Here is a 20,054-nt window from a genome sequence, read left to right as displayed (position 1 = left end):
TTCACTATGTAGCCCTGGCTCTCCTGGAGCTCAACACATCATTCTTGGCTCATTTATGGCTATTGTTTAAAAGAAAGGGTCTCACCACTTTGTAGCCCTGGCTGGTTCATTTTGTAGACCAGGGTAGCCTCTGATCAGACTGCACCTGCCTCCTGAGTGTTGGGATTAAAAGTGCCATTGATTTTTATGTGTATGGGTGTTTTGCCTGTGTCTATGCACACTCTTAGTTTAGCCTCCTCCAAACTGAATTTATTACACACTTTACAATCTTTACTTGTTTAAAAGCTTCAAGCTTGGGCTGGAGAGAGTGGTTAAGAGCACCTGACTGCTCTTCCAGAAGTCCTGAGTTCAAATCCAGCAACCACATGGTTTCGGTAGTGAGATCTGATGTTCTCTTCTGGTGTCTGAAGATAGCTACAGTGTACCCACACACATGAAATAAATAAGTAAATCTTTAAAAAAAAAAAAAAAAAAGCTTCAGGCTTATGTTGTGTTTCCTTGCATTAGAATGCAAGTGAAGTGAAGCTGGGAGGAGCTGCTTGCACACCAGCATGTTCCAGAGCCTAGAGAGGGTCTAGCAATAGAAGCCATGCCTAGTCACTGCATGGAAGCTTGAAAAGAATCAAAGCCACTGTGAGAAAGGCAACAGGACACTCAGTTTTGCTGAGGTGATATGCAGCTGAACAGTAAGCAGAGCCACTATAAAGGAGACCACACAGCTCGGGTAGATCTGTTAACACACAATGAAGGCTGAGGAGCTTTCTAGACTGAACACCAAAAACACCATCACAGGCAGGAATGTGATAAAATTATTTTTTTCGTTTTTTGAGACAAGGTTTCTCTGTGTAGCCTTGGCTGTCCTCGAACTCACAGAGATCTGCCTGCTTCTGAGTGCTTGGATTAAAGCTACACACCACTGCCATCCGGATTGGTAAGAAACCCAGTCTGCCAGATGAAAGGAATCATGCCAGGAAATCTAATTTTTAACAAGAAAAGAAAGGTGTAAAGGGCTACCTACAGAACCAGCTGAGAGACTATGGTTATAAATGCGTATGTGACAAAGTGAGTAAGGTGGTTGTGCTTGTTTTATGCAAACTGGTACAGGATAAAATCTGAGGAGGCCATCAAGTTAATTAAGGGTATCTACTGAATTCTGACAACCATTACAGAGAAACAAAGTACTGTCAAAAAGCCAATAAAATACAAATAAAAATGAAATTCTAACACACACACACACACACACAAAAGCTTGACCACCCTTAGAGAAGATTAAAAAGGAACAGATAAAAAAACAGGGACTGACAGAAAGAAATGTTAAAAGGGCAGCTCCAAATCCAATTGCTTTTCAATACAGGGGCGACAGGCTGGTGGAGCAAGCAGCTGCTTGTTCCCAGGGTCTTGCACAGTGCAGAGCCTGAACTCACATGGTGCAGGGATTTCACAGTCCAGGTTCCATTGTGAACTGAACCGAAGCTCTCTCTGCTTCCAATGTACGCTGCAGAGCCCGAGCAGGTGCACCTTGAGTCTATCACAAAGCTCTCCCAGCACAAACCCTGTAAAGATCCTTCAAACCCATATCTAAGATGGGTTGTATGAGAAGCTACCAAGAGTCATGGTTAGAAATTAAATGGGGGATGTAGAGGTGGCTCTTCTACAGGGCCCGCATGAAGTGGTTCATGCACACACATTCACACAGACATACACATAATTAAAAGGAAATCTTTTTTTTTTTTAAAAAAAGTGTTTTTAAAAAGGAAGAAATTAAATGGAAATTAAAATTCTGGCTACTTAGAAGACTGGTGGGAGAGAATATGTGAGCACAGGCAGGAAAAGGTGCTAGGACAAGACAGACTCCTTTTCCAAAAGAAACTTCTCATGTGCTCATGTGATGCAACACACTCTGTTACGTGCAATGCTGTGACTGGAACAAGCACTCTAACTGGTTAGAAGATACTGAAGATGGATAGAATGCAAGCCCCAACCATAGGCTGTGCAAACATGACTTGGCAGCCAGGTATGCTGAAATATTAGCACTGTGGATGTTAAGGCAGGAGGACTGTGGACGTGAGGCTAGCCTGGGCTACCTAATGAGATCCAAGGCAGTCTGAGCCGTGAAATGAACCCTGTAGGAGAAGGGCGGAACTGGAGGAGAGTAACAGTCACAGTTGGAATCGTATGTTGTTCATTAATTAAACACCACCAATCAGCCACTGCGTAAACTCACATCCTGTGAGTTTTGAATTTTTCTTTTTGGTGGCATTAGGATTGAACCCAGGGTCTTGTGCATGCCAAGCAATTACTCTATCAAGACACGCCACCTCCAGCCCTCCTTTCTGATCTTCGTTTGGGATAGACTTTCACTAAATTGTGCAAGCTGGCCTGGACCCTTCTACTTCCGCTTTAGTTAGCTAGGGCTACGGGTACGTGTGACCATACTTGGCTAGAAAAAGTTGAGCAATCCTCAGATCAAAGAAGAAATCACAAGAAAATAGTAATAAAAAACTACTGTGGTTGAGAAGGAAATGAGCTCTCATGCTCACGTCATAGGTAGGTCTAGAACTGCTGAGTGTAGGGCTCCTCTATCATGGACTAGACAGAAAAAGAATTCAGATCCTTACTTAAAGACAGAACTGTGCAATTCTATACATGACGTGCCTTCCTTCCTTGGCTCAATATAGTGAAATAAAATATGAAAATTTAAGAATTAGGTGTGGGTTTGCATACCTGTAACCCCAGTGCCCAGGAGGTTGATCAGAAGGGTTCACAAGACTCTGTTCTCAATAAAGTGGGAAGAAAAGCTAAGAAAGCAAGATGAAAATAACAACTAAATTCAAGGATCTAGGGCCTGGGCTGTGTGCTATCAAGTTACCTCATTGGCTGCAGCTGCCATGGGAGTGGGGTGGTTGACTGCATCGCCCAGGGCAATGGCCAGGCGGAGATCCTTCTGAATGTATTTCAGGTAGAAGTCAGGTTTAAAGTTTCCTTGTAGGATATCTGAGAAGGGAAAGCCGTTCATCAGAAATTTCAAGATCTACATGAAAACTGCCGGCAGAGCATCAGGCTCAGTTCCAGATTCCCAAAGGGCACTGCCTTCCCCATATCCAAGACTGAGGCCCCACTCTGGGGCCTCAAATACCATTTTCACTGTGTGTCTCTCTCTCTCTGGGCCTCTTCTGACCTGCGCAAGGACTGACTGGAAAGAGGGCTCTTTAAACACAATGAACCATGAAAGGCTCTCTTTCCTGGATGGTCTGACCCAGCTGCTCAGCTCTAATGAAAATAAAATTGCAAGAAGAGAGGTCAAAGGTGACTTACTTTGGCACTTCTGGTCCAGAAAGATGCTGGCCAATTGTCCCTGATTGAGGATGTCCAAGAGTGTCTGCTGTGACTGGCCTGTCACTTGGGCCAGCGTTAGCCCCTCAGCAATGGTGGCCATGAAGCTCCCTTGGACCATGTTCACAATCAGCATCATCTTGGCTGCATTGCCAACTTCACCTGCTCAGGGCAAAGACCATGTTCCAAGACTTCCACAGGCAGGTCATCTCTACCTGCCTTCACCCATGCACTCTCAGAACCTCTTTCATCTGTCCTAGATAGGACTGGTTCTTTCTCCTCCCAGGTACTAATTGTGCCTGGCAAAACAAGCCTTCTTTTAGGAAGCCTAGTGGGAAGGCCATGTGGGACAGACACTGTCACTAATGTAGCTGCCCTACCCTGAGCCTTCAGGCCCAACATGGTATCGTGTAGGTATTTTACCTAAAAAGAAGGAGGTCTTCCCCATTGCCTGGAAGCAGCTGCTGCAGTCCTCATACAAGCCCCTGTCTCCGGCTGCTAAGATCACCAACATCCCATCATTGGACAGTTGCTGATTCCCTGAGACTGGGGCTTCCAGAAAGCGCCCCCCTCTGGATACAATCACCTGCAAGGAAAGCCATAGCTTCTGATTGATCTTGCTTCTCCAAGTATGGAGGAAGGACTTCTGTGGGGGTCATGGTGTCTCATCATAGAATATGTTAGCATTTTGCTATCAAAAGTCCCAAAGCCAACACATGTACTAAATAAAGCCTACTACTGCAGTAGGTCAGACAGGCTATCCTTATACAGAAGTTGAGTCACAAAAGTAAGAGAAGTATTGTCTCTATCTTCTTTCCCAGTGTTCTGATTCTCAGAAACCAAGGGGCAAACATGGCCATACAGATGCCTGGGCTGAACTCCTGCCCTCTGGATCCTGCCCATCCCTGAATTCAGCCACCCTCAGAATACAAGTGGGCCCATAAGATTGGGAAGAGGACACTATGCTAGACTCAACTGTAGACAGCTGTTTAAGCCCAAAGGCCACACTGGCAGTCTGGAGGCTTCTCACTGTAGGAGGGCTGACAGCATGGGACCTCCTGTCTACTAGCCTGCAGTGACCTTCCATGGCCGTTCCAACCAGCTGAGGTTCTGAAGGGGGACAGTCAAGAGACTGTCCCAAGGCTCCCGACGTCCGCTCTGGCTTTGGCTCTAGTGTAACCAAACTGCCCGTACTTGGGTGTGGTCAGCCTGGGTCTTGGGCTCCCACTGAAAAGATGATCCAGAGCCAGCCTACATAAGGCTGCTACCTGGGCCAGCTCGGTGACTGTATCCGCATCCACCGTTGACATGTCCACATAGCACTTCCCGGGGCGGATTCCTTGCAGCACACCGCTGGGGCCCAGCACCAGCTGTGGGGACACAATGAAGAAGCAATAGCCCAGGCTTGCAGTTAAGTGCTCAGTTGTCCCTGTAGAACACAATCTGTTGGTTTTTTGGAGTTCACTTCCTGATCAGAAGTTAACTATTAAAAATGCAAAGGAAAGAGGCCACTAAATATGTATGGGAGAGAAAAGTAATTTCAGGAAGAGGCATCTCTGTGAGTTCCAGGCCAATGAGAGCTACATATGAGATTTCATATAAAAAAACAAAGACAAAGCTAGGCTGTGGCGGTGCATGCCTTTAAGCATGGCACTCAGTAGTCAGGCGGACCGAGGCCAGCCTGGTCTATAGATAGACTAACTTCCATGGCAGCCAAGGCTACACAGAGAAACCCTGTAGTCAAAAACCAAAATCTAAAACAAAACCCAAACAAACCAACCCCCAAACAAAGTTCTCCCAGACTGTTCCCTTTATCTTTGTGTTCTTGTCCCATGGTTCAGAAGACAGAACTTCAGTACTTATCTTGGGGGCTTCTTTGGACTAGATCACTCAGTTTAAACAGGCTAACTACTATACTTAAATTTGTAACACATGCAAATTCAGCAGCAGCTAAAATTGGAGTTGGCCCTTGGACAAAAGAAAGGCACACTCAGCTACAACTAATTCAGCTTGGTGGGACACCTGGAGCAGTTCAGAAAAATGTTTACACAGACTTCAAGAACCCTAGAAATTCCTTCTTTGGATTAAAGGAAGTCTGTATTCAACTCTGACATGTTTCCCAAAAGGAGTTGGCCCACAGATGGGATATCCCCCACATGCAGACACTCACTCGGTGTGCAGGGGAGAAGGGGAGGAGGCCAGCCAGCTCTCTTGGCTACAACCTGAGATGCAGAGGGAAGGGGGATCCTTACGTCCTTGGCTGCCTTTGGATCCGACACACAGGCAAAAGTGATGTCACAAGTGGAAACGACTTCAGCGGGGGTTCTTCCTAGACGGGCCCCCTCCTGGATGAACAAATCACACTGCAAAAGTCACAGATCCTAACGTGAGCTGCATGCAATGCACAACATACATGCCGGACAGGCCAGAGATGTGCAGGCCCCTGGCTGGTCTCCCAAGGCGGAGGCTGAGGCTGAAGCCCTGGGAGACAAGAGCTGGAGGACCAACCCCTTGACGTAAGAGGACAGAGATGTTTACAGACTGTCCTGTTTCTACGGATGAACATGGTAACTAACTAAAATGATATGGTATTTCACACAAGGCCAGTGAGTATCTGCTGAAGCCTGGAATTTGAAAAGCAGGATGCGAACAGTGACTATGTCCAGCTCCTCGGTGTTAGTAATACTGTGGCAAAACCAGTCCAGTGACCTGAGTTGAAGGCACAGGCAGAGGAAGCAGGGTGGGGCTGCGTGGTCCCTTTCTTTTGGCCGCTATTCCCTCTTGGGGGAGCTGGTTCTAAATCCTACAGCCAGGTTAAGACTTATGCAGGGACTCAAAATCCTAACTTCTTTTTTTCTAAAATGAAAACCATCCAGAGTATCCTATAAAACAGGTCACTGGTACTTTAGTGTACTTCCTCCTGGAAGATACTGAGAGAATCACAGTAATTTGAGCACAAGCTTTTGTTTTGTTTTTTTAAACTTTTTTTTGGTGGTGGTGGTGGTAGTGGATTACTTTAATCCCAAAATTTGGGAGGCAGAGGTAGGCAGATCTCTGAGTTTGTGACCAGTGTACAGAGTGATTTCTAGGACAGGCAGGGATACAAAGAGAAACTGTCTTGGGAAAAAGATGTTTACCTTTTTTTACTTTGTATAAGTATTTTCCCCGCATATGCATATATGTACCACATACGTGTCTGGTGCCCTTGGTGCTCGGAATGTGTTAGATTCCCTGGAACAGGAGGCAGATGTCTGTAGGCCACTATGTGGGTTTGGGAACTGCAACTGGAAGTGGATTCTCTGCAAGGCCCTTAACTGCTGAGCCATCTCCCCAGAGCCCCTAAGAATGTTTTTATAAAATTTCATTAACCATGTTGTGTGCACACCTCTGAGTGTACACATGTGAAACACAGGAATAATGTTGGAGAACCTTCTACGTGGGCTCTGAGATTGGTGGACGGACATTCAGTATTGTCCAATTCTTGTGTTGGGAGAGTTATTATCCAATAACCATAGAACTATAAAGATGGCTCATTGGTAAGAGCACTTGCTTTTCCAAAAGACTCGGGCTTTACTCCCAGCACCCACATGGCAGCTCACAACCTCTGTACCTCCAGTTCCAGAGGACCTAACACACTCTTCTGACCTCCACGGGCACCGAGCATGCACACAGTATACAGATACACATTTGAGCAAAACATTCATACACACAAAATATGAAATAAAAATAAATCCTGAAGGCCAACTGTAGTACTGCATACCTTTAATCCTATCTAGTTGGGAGGCAGAAGGTCAATCTCTGTGAGTTCAAGGACAGCCTAGTCTAGATGTGAGCTCTAGCCACAGCCAGGGCTATCTATCGAGACCCTGTCTCTAAAACAAAACTGAAAATACAAAAAACTCTTTTTGAAAAAGTTATTCCTGTACTTTATGTGTATGAGTTGTCTGTCTCCATGCACACCAGAAGCGGGCATCAGATCCCATTACAAACAGCTATGAGCCACCGCGGAGGCACTGGGAATCCAACTCAGGCATCTCTCTAGCCCCCATATTCACCTTCTGCGTTAGTGAATTTTGATTGCTTATAGATGGTCTTGGCGACTTTCCTGAAGATACTTCTCTGATCAGTCTTTGCTGTTCCTCCCTGGCTTATAAAGAGCTACCTTTGCTGGAGTTGTCTAGTTAGCTTCGGGGACTTAAGAGTTCAGTGGCAGCCATCTTGGAGTAAAGTGTTAGATTGTGTTTCTAGGCTAAGTGAGAGAGTTCTCACTGTGTGTCTAATCTTTTGATACTTTTTTTTAAAAAGATTTTTAAAATTATTTGTGTGCATTCATGTTTATAGGTGTATATATGTGTGGACTCTTGTGTACATGCATGTGGAGGCCAGAGATAAACATCTACTGTCTTCCTAAGTTTGGCCTCAATTTAATTAAAAAATAACTGTAAATGCCCAGCTTTCAAGTGGATGCCAGGGGATTTGAACTTAGAACCTCAGTGCACAGCAAGTTGGTTAGTAAGACTAGCCATATTCCCAATCCGATTCTATCTTAGAGAGAAACAGCTCTACGTAGTACATTTGCTACACAGAACAGTGAGCATGGCAGCAACTTGACCCACTTGCCTCCTTCCCTTTAAAGATTTATATATTTTATGGATATGAATGTTTGCCTGAAAATAGGTATGTACACCGTATATGTACCCAGTACCCTCAAAGGCCAGAAGGGCATGTCAGACCCCTTGAACTAGAGTTATAACGGCTATGAGCCTCCATCAGAGTGCTGAGAACTGAACCCTGGTTGTCTGTAAGCACTATTAACTACTGAGTTATCTCTCCAGCCTACCAGGTACCCTAAAAAAAACAAAACAAAAAAAAAACAAAAACAAACAAACAAACAAAAAAACAAAACAAAACTGTTTTTGGCAATGTCTAATTCTGTAGCTCAGTTAGCCTTTAACTTGCTAGGTAGACCAGGCTGGCTTTGACTCATGGTGATCCTTCTACCTAATGCATGAGCCATCAAAATTCCATTTTACTCTCTTTCCTGAGAATTCAATCCATGTTCTTTATTATTCCAGGAGCACAGCAGAGCATTCTATTTTGTTGTCATTTTGATAGGGAGTCACTGTATCTACCATACAGTCTGGCCTCAAGAGCCCCTCTTACCTCAACCTCCTGAGCAGCTAGGACTATAGGCATATGCTAGTGTATCTGGCTAGAGGACTACTCCAACACTTTTTCTTGCTTTTGCAATTATTTACTGAATGAGTGATATGTGTCTGTGAATATGTGGGCCAGAGGTTAGAGGACAAATTGCAGAGGGGAAGTTGTGTCCCTTCTTTCACAATATGGTGATCAAATTCAGGAGTTAGGTGGTTAGATTTGGTGGCAAGTACTTTTACCTACTGTACTATCTCCCTGGTCCAGAAGATCATTTTTATTTATTTTTAAAGTGTGTGTGTGTGTGTGTGTTGTGTGTTGTGTGTTGAACCAGGTTTTGTTTTTTTAAATGAAAGTCTCTCTACATAGTCCTGGCTGTCGTATAACTTGTTCTGTAGACCAGGCTGGCCTCAAACTCATAGAGATCCATCTGCCTCTGTCTCCCAAGTATTAAGATTAAAGATGTACCAGTGCCATCATGGCAGGCTTGTTTGTATTTCTGAGAAAAGGTCTCACTGTGGCTTAGACTTCCTATATAATCTAGGCCCCTAGAATGCCTCGCACTCCTCTTGCCTCAACCTCCTAAGTGCTGGAATACAGACACATCTCACCACATCTGCCTACACAATATCCTACATATCTTCTTGCCTGGACAAAGCTCAGTTCTTGTTTTACTGGGTGAAGAATGTTGGATGGAGACAGATATCTACCACCCTCAGTTACTCCACTTTCTAAGGCCCGACAAACCTCACCCTTGATACTTACTTTCTCTGCAGTCCGGTTCCAGACAGTCACTGTGTGACCCATTTTTAGCAAGTTGGAGACGATGCCACTTCCCATTAAGCCAAGGCCCAAAAATCCTATCCTGAAAGAGACAGATGTTGATTGGTCCAGGCAAAGGCAAGCATAAGTGACTTTTTTTTTTTTTTAAATGGTGTTGTCATCAAATCCAGAGGTGTTTCATATTAGGACAATGGTTAACCACTGAGCCATACTCTTTGGCACAGCACTGTACCTCTTCCTTTCCTGGACAGTCAGTAAGGGTCCCTAAATGCATATGGCCAAGTCTAAATCTTTAACCACCAGAGACCAAAGCATGGCTCATGGCAAGTCTTCCAATTGTGGGCCCCCCTTGCTGCTCTGATAAAGCATCCGAGCTTCTACTTCTACTCCAGTGACAAAGCACTGAGCTACAGCTCTTGAATGGCTTCTTGATCAGCACCCCTCTGTGGATCAAGACCACCACAACTTGTGCTAAAATGCATAAGCCACAGAGACAAAGAGTTGAGAGTCAGGCAACCTCCACAATGCAGGTGCTAGGATTCATATGCTCCACCCTTCCCTGACACCCAGGCTCTCACACTCAGCCTGTCTACATCTTCCAAAACATTGTTCCCAATGCCGTCTCTGCGGCTGACATGCACACAACAGATTTTGCCTACCTTTAACTTCCTCTATGTACTCCTTCCTGCAACTGGATAACTTGGTGGGGCTGGCTTGCTACTCCTTGTTATCTTTATATACTTGTACAGAGATCTACATCTTGTCTAAAAGTCTTTAGTTCTTGTACATTGTGAATATGTATAAGTCAGAAGATAACTTTGGCTCCTCTCCTCTCCTCTCCTCTCCCCTCCCCTCCCCTCTCCTCCCCTCCTCTCTTCTTTCCTTCCTTCCTTCCTTCCTTCCTTCCTTCCTTCCCTTTCCTTCAGTCCCTAGCACCACAAACAAAACAAAACAAAAACAAAAACACAACAGAAGATAACTTTGAATGTTATTCCTCAGACATTACCACCTTTCTTTGGATACAAAGTTCTCACTGGCCTGAAACTTGCTAAGCAGGTGAAGCTGGTTGGCCAGTGAGTCCCAGTGATCTACCTGTCTGTCCCCGGCACTGATACTGGAGGTATGTACCACCATGCCTGACTTTTTCATGTGAGTATTGGGAACTGAATTTAGGTCCTCAATCTTGTGCTTTACCAGCTGGGCCAGTCTCCCTGGACCTTGTTTTAGAAATTGAGATACAGTCTCACTTTGTAGACCAGTGTGGCCAGCTCTGTAGCTCAGTAACCTGAACTAACAGCAATGTTCCTACGTCAGGCTTCTGAGTGTGAGGGTCTAGAGTGAAGCATTACACCCAATTGGTTCTTACATCTCTCTATCTCTTCTTATATAGTGCAATAGTTAAATAATGCCTTTTTTTTTCTATCAGAAATTCCACTATTTTTTGTTTTCTATTTGGGTTCTCTTTCGGCTTTCTGCAGAATTCCCATGAAAACTCTGTGCAGCTCTCTTTCCCTTTGGTTTTTGGAAATCCCATCTGCAGGCACCCTTGGAAAATGAGTCCTTTACTTGGAGGCTTACACTTACAGAAATACCCAGCACTCAACACTCTTTGTCCTAGCACATATGACATCTGAATCAAACACCACCTTCCTCAACAAAATAGGGTTCCCTGAACACTAGGATTCATGCTTAGACTTCTGCCATCCATAGTTCTCCAGTGTAGCACAATTCCCCAAGGAAGGCCTGTCGGGACAGGGAAATTTTCTTTCCTTTTGTGTTTTGGAAAACACAATAGATCTATGAATCAAGTGTCTAGATTTCCAACATAACAAGAGACAGTCCAGTAGTCTCTGTGTCTCTGTGGATTAATGTGGGTCAGTTGCTTTGTGGTTGACTTCAAACTCATGTTAAGAAAGAGTCCAGTGCCTCGAGAGGCAGTCAGGATCTTGGGTCCTTAGTCCTGTGCTGATCTTGATTTTAAAACAAATACAATCCTTTCTAAGGGATATCTGCCTTCCATGCCTGGCCCTCATCTTTTTGTTTTGAGACATGGTTGCGCTAAGTAAGTAGCCCATGTTAGCCTAGAACTCCTAATCCTTCTCTGTCCCAGTGTCTCAAGTGCTCAGATCACAGGTGTGCACGACCATTTCTGGGCTCCACCTCCCCTCTGATTAGCTCCTATCTTCTGCATCCTGCAGAGGGGAGTTTGAGAAGAACCTGTCTAACTAAGGATTTCAATGGTTTGAACTGTCAAAAGATATACTGAGTTTAGTCTGTGAGAGAACTGTATGGAAGGTACAAACTAGAATTCATACTTGTTATATTATATTGTTCACAACATAGTCTCTTAGTGAAGACAGCTTTTTTACCAAATGACTTGACTCAACGGGTTCACAGCGAAGCAGCAAAGGCAAGTAAGTGTGTGGAAGGTTTGGAACCCATAGTCTAGGCAAGGTGGGAAGTAGCTGGCAGGTACATGGGGAAGGCTGGGAGGTGACAACAGAGACAGGTATGGCAAGACCAAGGGCTTATTCCAAAAACCTTCACGTCTCTCTCCATGGCTAATCTTAGGAGCTCCCATCATGGGCCTACTGAGCCACATTTCCAAGAATAGTTCTAGACTAGCAGTATTGGCAAGGGCAGTTCTGCTACTTTCAAGGACATGAATTCTAAGGCTACGCTTTCTATCAACTGAGAAGGACGATCTCAGGCTTGAAGTAGTACTTAATAAGACATCTTTCGGGGTTGGGGATTTAGCTCAGTGGTAGAGTGCTTGTCTAGCAAGCGCAAGGCCCTCGGTTTGGTCCCTAGCTCCGAAAAAAAAGGAAAAAAAAAAAGCTTTAAACAAGACATCTTTCCGGGGGCTCAGAGAATTTCAGAAGCAGTTGTCAGACTTACTATTGTACAGCCAAGTCCTTAGCCTATTCCCAAGGGAGGACCCTGGGGGAGATGGCAACTTCCACCTCTGTGTAGTCAAACTGTTCCCAGATTAGTATCAGTGGCTTGGACATGGCTCTCAAGGACTTTCTTGGTGCCACCTCCCCAGCTCTAACAGAATGCAGAGCCTCCAGAAGGCCCCTCATCCAAGGTCTTACTTTTTGTCTGTGGGGGTAATGCTGCCATTCACAGCTGTGCTGTCTGCTGCCTGGATGGAGGTGGAGCCAGTCTCCTAGGGGTAGAGAACACACATAACCACTCACCATCTGCCCACGATGAGGCCACAGGTGAAATAAAGACCTCAAGGCAGGGCCTACTTACCTCTTCACATATTTTCAACTTCTTTGTGATTGCCTGGTAACAGACAGCTGGCTAAGAAAGAGGGAGGAAAAGACCATTTATTAAGTTTAAGAGCTCTACACGGCAATTTCCCAAAATGCTCAGCCTAAAGTGAGATGGTTACATGGAATGTTTCTTTGTTGTATAATTTTATCAAATTCAGAGTAAACACTCATTACCTCAACACTGCACAGTTCTTCCAAGGTCTCTGACTCTGAGCGTCAGAGTTGCCATCTTATGTGTCTCGTCTGCAGTCGGTCAGAAGAGCTAGGCTGGAAATGAAATCTTCCAAAGCCACCCACCGCTATAGGATCTTGGTAGCCACCCTTGGCCTCACCAATATTAGTAAAGCTTCCTGCTGCAACACAGGGCTGGGAGGCCATCCTGACCACAGAGCCACAGGATGTGGCACCAGGCACATGGGCAACCTCACAGAGATGGACAGCCTGTATGTCTAGCTCCTCCTGCCTCACACTCTGAAGGCAAGTGATGATACCTTAGCAGCACGAGTGGCTGAGTTGTAAAGTTTTTTGTTTATTCTTAATCTCACTGGTACCTGACTTCCTCATGGGCCCATACTTAGCCCATTGCTGTGGCATTCATAAACATTTTTGCCCCAAGTGAGCACTCACCTTCTCCGTTTGGCTCAACAGAAAATGATGGAAATGAGGATCTGCATCTTTGACTGGCTGAAATTGAAAGACAAAGAAATTAAATGAACTACCCTCTATTAGTCACTTCCTCTTGCCTAGAAGAGGGATCCCTCTTGCTGCATGGCTTCTCCAACCAAGTCTCCTTCAGAGCTGTCTGGAAGCTTCTATTTCTGAACTAAGTTTTTTTTTTTTTTTGAAGCAGGGTTTCTCTGTGTAGCCCTGGCTGTCCTAGAACTGACTCTATAGAACAGGCTGGCCTCGATCTCATAGACATCTGTCCACCTCTTCCTCCATCTTTTTTTTTTTTTTTTCAGAGCTGGGGACCGAATCCAGGGCCTCGTGCTTGCTAGGCAAGTGATCTACCGCTGAGCTAAATCCCCAACCTTTTTTTCTTTTTCTTATTTTTTTTTATTTCCTGAACAAGGGACTGTATCTAGGGCATTGCCCATGGTAGGTAAGTGTTTTACCACTGAGCTCCTCCAAACCTTTCTTTTTTTTGTTGTTGTTGTTGTTGCTATTTTGTTTTGTGTTTTTTTTTTTTTTTTTTTTAGAGAGATGCACTCACTTTATAACTCTGGTTGGCCTTGAACACATAGAGAGCCACCCACCCACCTTTGCTTCTTGAACATTGTCTTTTTCCCACTTTTTATTTTGAGATTGTATCTGAGTTACTCAGTTGGCCTTAAACTTACTTGACACAGGCTAACCATGAACCTGTTGCTAGGATTACATGCCTGTGCCATCAGCCTAGTTCTGGTCTTTCATAAGCAACTCCATTCTAGCTAAGGGAAAAATGGGCTCAAGTATAGAAAGACATGTTCTGCAGGTTGAGATCAGTCACTCTAGTAACTCTCTGAAATAATACTGCAAAGTTCTCCTGCATTTTAGTACTAAGCGTTCACCAGGCATATAGCTGGCCTGGCTATATACACCACAGCAGTTCCAGGACTCTTCCACCTTTGGAGAGCTGTTCTCCTTGGGTCTGAGGCAAACCCCTGTAGGCCTTGGCTTCCTGGGGTCAATTCTGACTACAGTTGCTATGACCACAGATCTCCACAGCTGTTCATCACTATGCCTAGCACCAGGTGCAGGCTCAGTGAAGCCAGTGTACCTCTTCCAATCCCCAAGCTACAAAACATCAAGATCTGCATTGGTGGCTACATGTCTGTAATCCCAGCACCTCCTGGGTATCCAAGGCAGAAGGATCTTGGGTCTATAATCTCACATGATGCCAAACAGGCAGACCACCTGGAATCTCAGACCTAAACATTGAGTACTCTGAGGATACACACTTTCCTTTTTTTTACCCCCCAGACTTCTATAGTGCTTTCCGATAAAACAAAACCAAAAACCAGAAAAAGGAGACTAGGAAAAGAAGATCACACAGCATAGTCAGAAAATCTGCTATGTGTTTGTTCTGATACTGTGGCCAGTCCAACTAACAAGAAAAAGTTCTTTACCTCGCTCGCGGTTGGCTGCCATTTAAATGCAGCCATTGGTCCAGCCATCATCCCCTTTACAGTGCTAGACTCAGGGATGGTGAGGTCCTACAGGAGAAAGGCAGAGAGAGCATCAGCATATTTTGCTTCCCCTTTTCGCCACACTCAGCCCTGAACTAATAAGCTCCTGGCAAGTGCCATGGTCTAAGTGTAAATTCGAGCCAACCCCTGGACAAGGCTTTAAGTGGGAGGAAAAGGGTAACTGCTTCCTGCAGTTTTGTAATAACAAAACCTGCTAATGCACTCATGTCACAAGGAGGAAGGTTAGTAAGAAAGCTGCCGGCAACTCACAGGGAAATTCTTTATGGGAATAATAATCACTAATAGTGGGTTGGAGGAAATCTACCTTGTCTTAAAGAAACACAAAGAAAAACAACTATATGGTAAGGATACCTGGGTGTTCTTAAATGAGTAACTCTTTAACACATGGCTTGTGCCCCATTCCCGTACAAAGCCAGCCCTTCCTACAACTGTGATACCTCATACTTTACCTACCTAGGTGGGATTCCAGGGTGAATGCTCACGTGCCCATGGACATTCGGCTATTCCTGTGATGAAGATCCACCTCCCTGGTGACAGGTTGCCTCCTCTACTGCTTTGCCACCATAAAGCTACCTTTGTCACTTGTACCAAACTGGACACCACATGATCATCACTGCCAGTAAGCAGATGCAAACTGAATCTGCAGCTCCTTCTCTGGGCCTATGGAGTCTAGTCTCTGCAAACCAGCCCAAGTCAGACCTTATCTTATCTCCCCAAAGCCAGCTCCCCACTTCTCACAGTGAAGTCTAAAGCCAGGCTCTACGTCAGACACTTTACTCCACCAGCATCTCTGCCCAAGTCCTAATTCCGTTTCCTTTCCATCATCTGCCTCCATCCCCCTATCTCAAATACCCCAGACATGAACCTGCCTCAGGACCTCTGTATTACTGGGGATGGCCTTCCATCATGTCTACTGGACTCTCAGGCTCGCTTTAGGGCACCATGGAAAGGTCTCCTCGTCAAAGAAGCTTTATTTGACTTTTCTGTACCTTTCCCCATTTGAAGGTGATGTTGATTACAGTGACAGCAAAGCTTTCAATAGCCACCTTAGTACTAATTTACATACATAGTCTCATAAACCCCTATTACTCACAACAGAAGAACAAATATTGCCTTCCTTTTACAGAAAAGAAAACTGAGGTGTAGAGAGCTCAAGTAGCATTGGACAATTGTGAGACAGATTAAAAATTCAAACTTGAGGCCCAGTGTTGGCTCATGCCTTTAATCTTTCCACTCAGGAGGCAGAGGTAGACCTGAGGCCAGCCTGGTCTACAGAGCAAGTCCTAGGACAGCCAGGGCTACAAAGAGAAACCCTGTATTAAAAAATAAAAGAAAACAAATGACTGAAACTCCCAGAAATGGTGGCCCACACTGTTCATCCTAGTCTCTAGGGAGGCAGACATAATCATATCTCTTTTGAGTTTGAGGCCAGCCTGGTCTACATAGTTCTAAGCCAGTCAAGGCTATAAAATATACACCAAAACCAAACCAAACCAAACCAAACTCCAACCAACCAAAAGAAAAAAAACTACATGAAACAACTTAAATTTTAACAAATTAGACTCAGGGTTGGTGCTATTACCAGTGTGTCCTTGCCTTGCTGTGTTCTGTCCACTCTACTCCACATAGGAATCATGCTGGCGTGCAGATGAAGCCGAGTGTGTATTAGAGAAGTCGGCATCTCTTCCTGACAGGAGCTGCGTCTCTCTCTTAGGTGGCAGGAAAGCTGCCGAATAAGCACCTGTCTAACGGAGCCTAGTGTGGCGCTGCTACAAAGACTGTTCTGCAAGCACAGATACAATCTCTATCTGTGCTAACACAGAGGCCTTCAACCAAGTTACAACACTGCCTCTGACACCAGGCTGGTGAATTTAAATTGCAGTCAGTGAAGTTGGGACAATGGAGCTTCAGAGTTTACAGCTCTTGGTCCAATCCTGATTTACTCTTCTTGGTGTGAATATAAAATTTTATGAGTACCACAGGTCTGACACATTTCTGCAGGGATGGTCTGAAGTTGAAGTCAAAGCTGTAGTTCTCGGCTTAGAAAAGGAGAGCCCAGCTAAGACATAGGAACAGGGCTCCTGGCAGGCAAGCTTTCAAACAGAAGTCTAGACACAAATTCAGCCTTGTCTGTAGGCAAGCATTTGACACCTCTAAGCTCTAGGCCAGCCTTTTCAGTTATTCTTGGGGGGCACAAGATTATACTACAACAGAATGACACTCACCTGGGACTCTGAAACTAGGAGCCTGTGCTTTACTGCTTATTTTCAGTCAACTGACAATTGCTATGGCAACACACCTGCACTCTGTGAGCTACAGGATAGATGAGGTCAGACGCACTGTCATTCTAGTGCCAGGACACTCTACCTGAAGCATCAAACATAGGTCCAGCCCAAAAACACCCAGAATGGACCCTGTTAGCGGTGGCCAAGGGTTCTCCTAGACTGAAACCTGGTTAAAAGTTACTGTGCCCCCGATGAATTACAGTGTTGGGGGGTAGATTGCTTCTCATTACCAGCTTGTGGAAAGCCTTAAGATTGGAGAAATTTGGCCAGGATCTAGGGAGGGCTAGACTGAAGACCTTCCACTTCAGTTCTCATTGCACACTCAGCTCCTATCCTGGAAATAGCCCACACAGGGTTTGGATCTGATGCCCACTATTCTCCAAGTCTTCCAATAAACATATGAGGGCTGCAGGATCGGACTAGGAAACTGGGGAAAGGAATTTGGCTATAGTTAATCAGTTGCAGCAAGTCATAGGTTATAGTAAACAAGCAGAACTTTGTCCTAACCTCTCCAGTGTATTTCCCTTCCAAAGGAAGTTGTTTCTGTCTAGGAGTCTGTGAGAAGCCTGCCCAAAGACAGTACTAATTTGGAAGGCAATGTAATATCTGATGGCTCTGATTCCTTCTCTATTTAAAAACTGTGTCTTTGGGACTCATCATGCCATATCCCTTGTGAAGTCCCCACTCACTGAGGCTGGCAGATCTCTGAAGCCCCCTACTTTCTGAGCATGGTCATAGAGACTTTTGCTCTCTTCCTTCTTAGCTTTAGGACAGTGTAAAGAGCCTCTTCAATCAGAGGCCCAGAGTCAGACCAGACTGTGCCTAGCCAAAGATAGTCATATAGAACCCTAAAGTGTTTTAAAAATGTGAATCAGATTCAAACATTTAAACTTAGGGCACTTCATATACAATTCTGTTTTTCTAGCCTCTCTCAAGGAAAACCAGACAACCTGGCAGCAGTGGCTAGGCACCTCATGGAAGGAGTAAAACTGGGTCAGCCCCAAGATGCAGTGAGCTCGTCTGCTCTTTCTGCCGCTTGAGCTGCCCAGGGCCCTGTCCCTCTGGTGTCTGAACCTGCCAGTCTAGTATTTCACCAAGGCTTTATATCTTGTTCCATCAGCCGTCTGGCTTCTTCTGGCTTCTCTTTCTTTACCATGGTTGCAGATCTCCCAGGGGCGCTCACTATTCACAGGCCATCCACTTCTTGAAACTCAGGTCTGTTAGCCAGAAGGCAACAAGAGATGTGCCATTTCCTCCTCGTTTCACCTGGCCACACTCACAACTTCATTAGCCCTGACCACATACTTTCTTTGCAGTGCAGCCTCTGCTCTTGAGCACCCTCCACACATTTCTGAGACGAGCTCACCTAGTTTCATGTTGGATTAGTCTGTTTTTTCCTCCAAGATGGTAGCACTTTCTAGGCTGTGCTTCAAATGTCTCACACTAAAAAAGATCCGAAGGCTAGTTTAATGGTAGAGTGCTTGTCTACCATGCATGAAGTTCTAGGTTCTACCCTTAGTTCCATAAACAAAGACAAGTCAAACCCCAAATCCCTCTTAAAGCCACAGAACCATTTCTCTCTCCTTTGATCATGTAGGAAGCAACACTATCTTCTGGAAGTAAAGCCTGAAGGTTCCTTATCCTGTCATCTCTGCCTTTCCACATAACCAGCTGCTAAATCACAGGAGGGCTGCTGTGACACGCCTCTTCCCGACTCTTTTCAGGAAACGCTACCTCTCACGGGTACACCTGTGACTCTGGCTTTCTATATGGCTTCAGGCCCCTTTCTCTGACCTTGCAATAACTAAGGCCCAGTTTGGCACACTGCCATCTGAACAACCAGCTTAAACAGCTTCCTAATACTTCCACCATCTTGAATTTACCGAATGGTCCTTTGCAACCCAGTGCCAATCTGTCTGCCCTGTCCCTCTACCTGCACCGGGATACTCATGCCAGAATCATGCCTCAAGTGGAGTGCATGCTCACCTCTACAGTGTTTTCCCTTCCTTCTTGTTAGCCTTGCCCCTGGCCTGAGCAACTCAGGAGACAGCATTCCTGCCTTCACCTTCTGCTCCTCTGTCTACATCTTGCTCTCACTCTGCCTACAGAACATGGGGAGGACTCCACACCCACTAGATGAGCAAGACCATACTGAAGAGCACAGCTCTGGGTTACACACAAAAAGACACTAGTCCCGGAAGCGGTAAGACAAACCTTCTCATCCTTTGGGGGCCGACCCCGCTTTCGGGGACTTTGCTCTTGGGCTCTTTTAAGGCATTTGGAGCCTCTGTCTGCAGAGCCTGAAGTCACCCTCTTCTTTCCTTCTCCCATGTTCTTCTTCACCTTCCCTTCAGACAGGCTAAGCTTGCGTTTCTCATCACCTGAGTTTGGCCTACTTCTCTCCTCACTGGAATTACGCCGATTCTTGTCATCAGCAGAAGTGTGAGATGATGTCTGAAAGTTCAACAATAATAATGATAACCACTACAACAGCCACTATCACCACTGCCATCAACATGGGCCACACAATTCTCTCAGCAGTTCTGTGAATTGTCTTCATAGCACCCTGAGAAACAGGATCCTTGCTCACCTCTCTTTGCGCTGGAAAGACAGCTTAAAAAAAGAAAAACATGTCACTTGTCTACAGCCCCAAAGGTGAGAGGTGGCTGTACTCCTAAGCTCTTTGCCTGTGCTGTGAAGGTGAGCGACTCCTCCCAAAACAACATGCCTTAGAAAAAGGGAGCCACGGGCAGAGTTCTGGACACAGGTGTCCTCTTCTAGGCATCTCACGGAAAAGGAGTGTCTGACACAAACCATCTTCTCGGAACCATGCAAACCACTGGCCTGATGTTGGAGGGACCACTGCAGCCTCTCTCTCTCTTACCTGGTCTTTGCCCTTGGCTCTCCTGAGGAACTCCTCGACAGCGTCCACAGCTTGCTGGAACCGCTTGCCCTTGTTGATCTTGATCATCTCCTCCTTGTGAGCATGGTAAGGCTTCAGCTGCTCCACTTTGATCCATGCGCTA

At 45.4% G+C, this 20,054-nt stretch overlaps 1 protein-coding gene across 4 annotated transcripts in view; it reads right to left on the bottom strand.

Annotated features, from left to right (window-relative positions):
* Glyr1 (glyoxylate reductase 1 homolog) overlaps positions 1 to 20,054 on the bottom strand; it is a 35,641-nt gene that overhangs the window by 2,684 nt on the left and 12,903 nt on the right. Inside the window, exons 4-15 of one of the 4 annotated variants that reach the window (XM_032912552.1) lie at positions 19,913 to 20,051; positions 19,243 to 19,482; positions 14,663 to 14,749; positions 13,182 to 13,238; positions 12,532 to 12,582; positions 12,369 to 12,442; positions 9,256 to 9,355; positions 5,586 to 5,696; positions 4,602 to 4,703; positions 3,757 to 3,919; positions 3,316 to 3,495; positions 2,870 to 2,994 (exon numbers count right to left, since the gene is read on the bottom strand). In XM_032912552.1, the coding sequence (XP_032768443.1) occupies positions 2,870 to 2,994; positions 3,316 to 3,495; positions 3,757 to 3,919; positions 4,602 to 4,703; positions 5,586 to 5,696; positions 9,256 to 9,355; positions 12,369 to 12,442; positions 12,532 to 12,582; positions 13,182 to 13,238; positions 14,663 to 14,749; positions 19,243 to 19,482; positions 19,913 to 20,051 (1,429 nt within the window). The remainder of the gene's footprint in view (positions 1 to 2,869; positions 2,995 to 3,315; positions 3,496 to 3,756; positions 3,920 to 4,601; positions 4,704 to 5,585; positions 5,697 to 9,255; positions 9,356 to 12,368; positions 12,443 to 12,531; positions 12,583 to 13,181; positions 13,239 to 14,662; positions 14,750 to 19,242; positions 19,483 to 19,912; positions 20,052 to 20,054) is intronic. The other 3 variants (XM_032912553.1, XM_032912555.1, XM_032912554.1) reach the window with 3 other exon arrangements.

The sequence above is a fragment of the Rattus rattus genome, chromosome 9 (assembly GCF_011064425.1).
Source record: "Rattus rattus isolate New Zealand chromosome 9, Rrattus_CSIRO_v1, whole genome shotgun sequence".
Classification (NCBI taxonomy): Eukaryota; Metazoa; Chordata; class Mammalia; order Rodentia; family Muridae; genus Rattus; species Rattus rattus.
The sequence above is the reverse complement of the archived record's forward strand: the minus strand, read 5'-3'. Positions and strand labels throughout refer to the sequence as shown.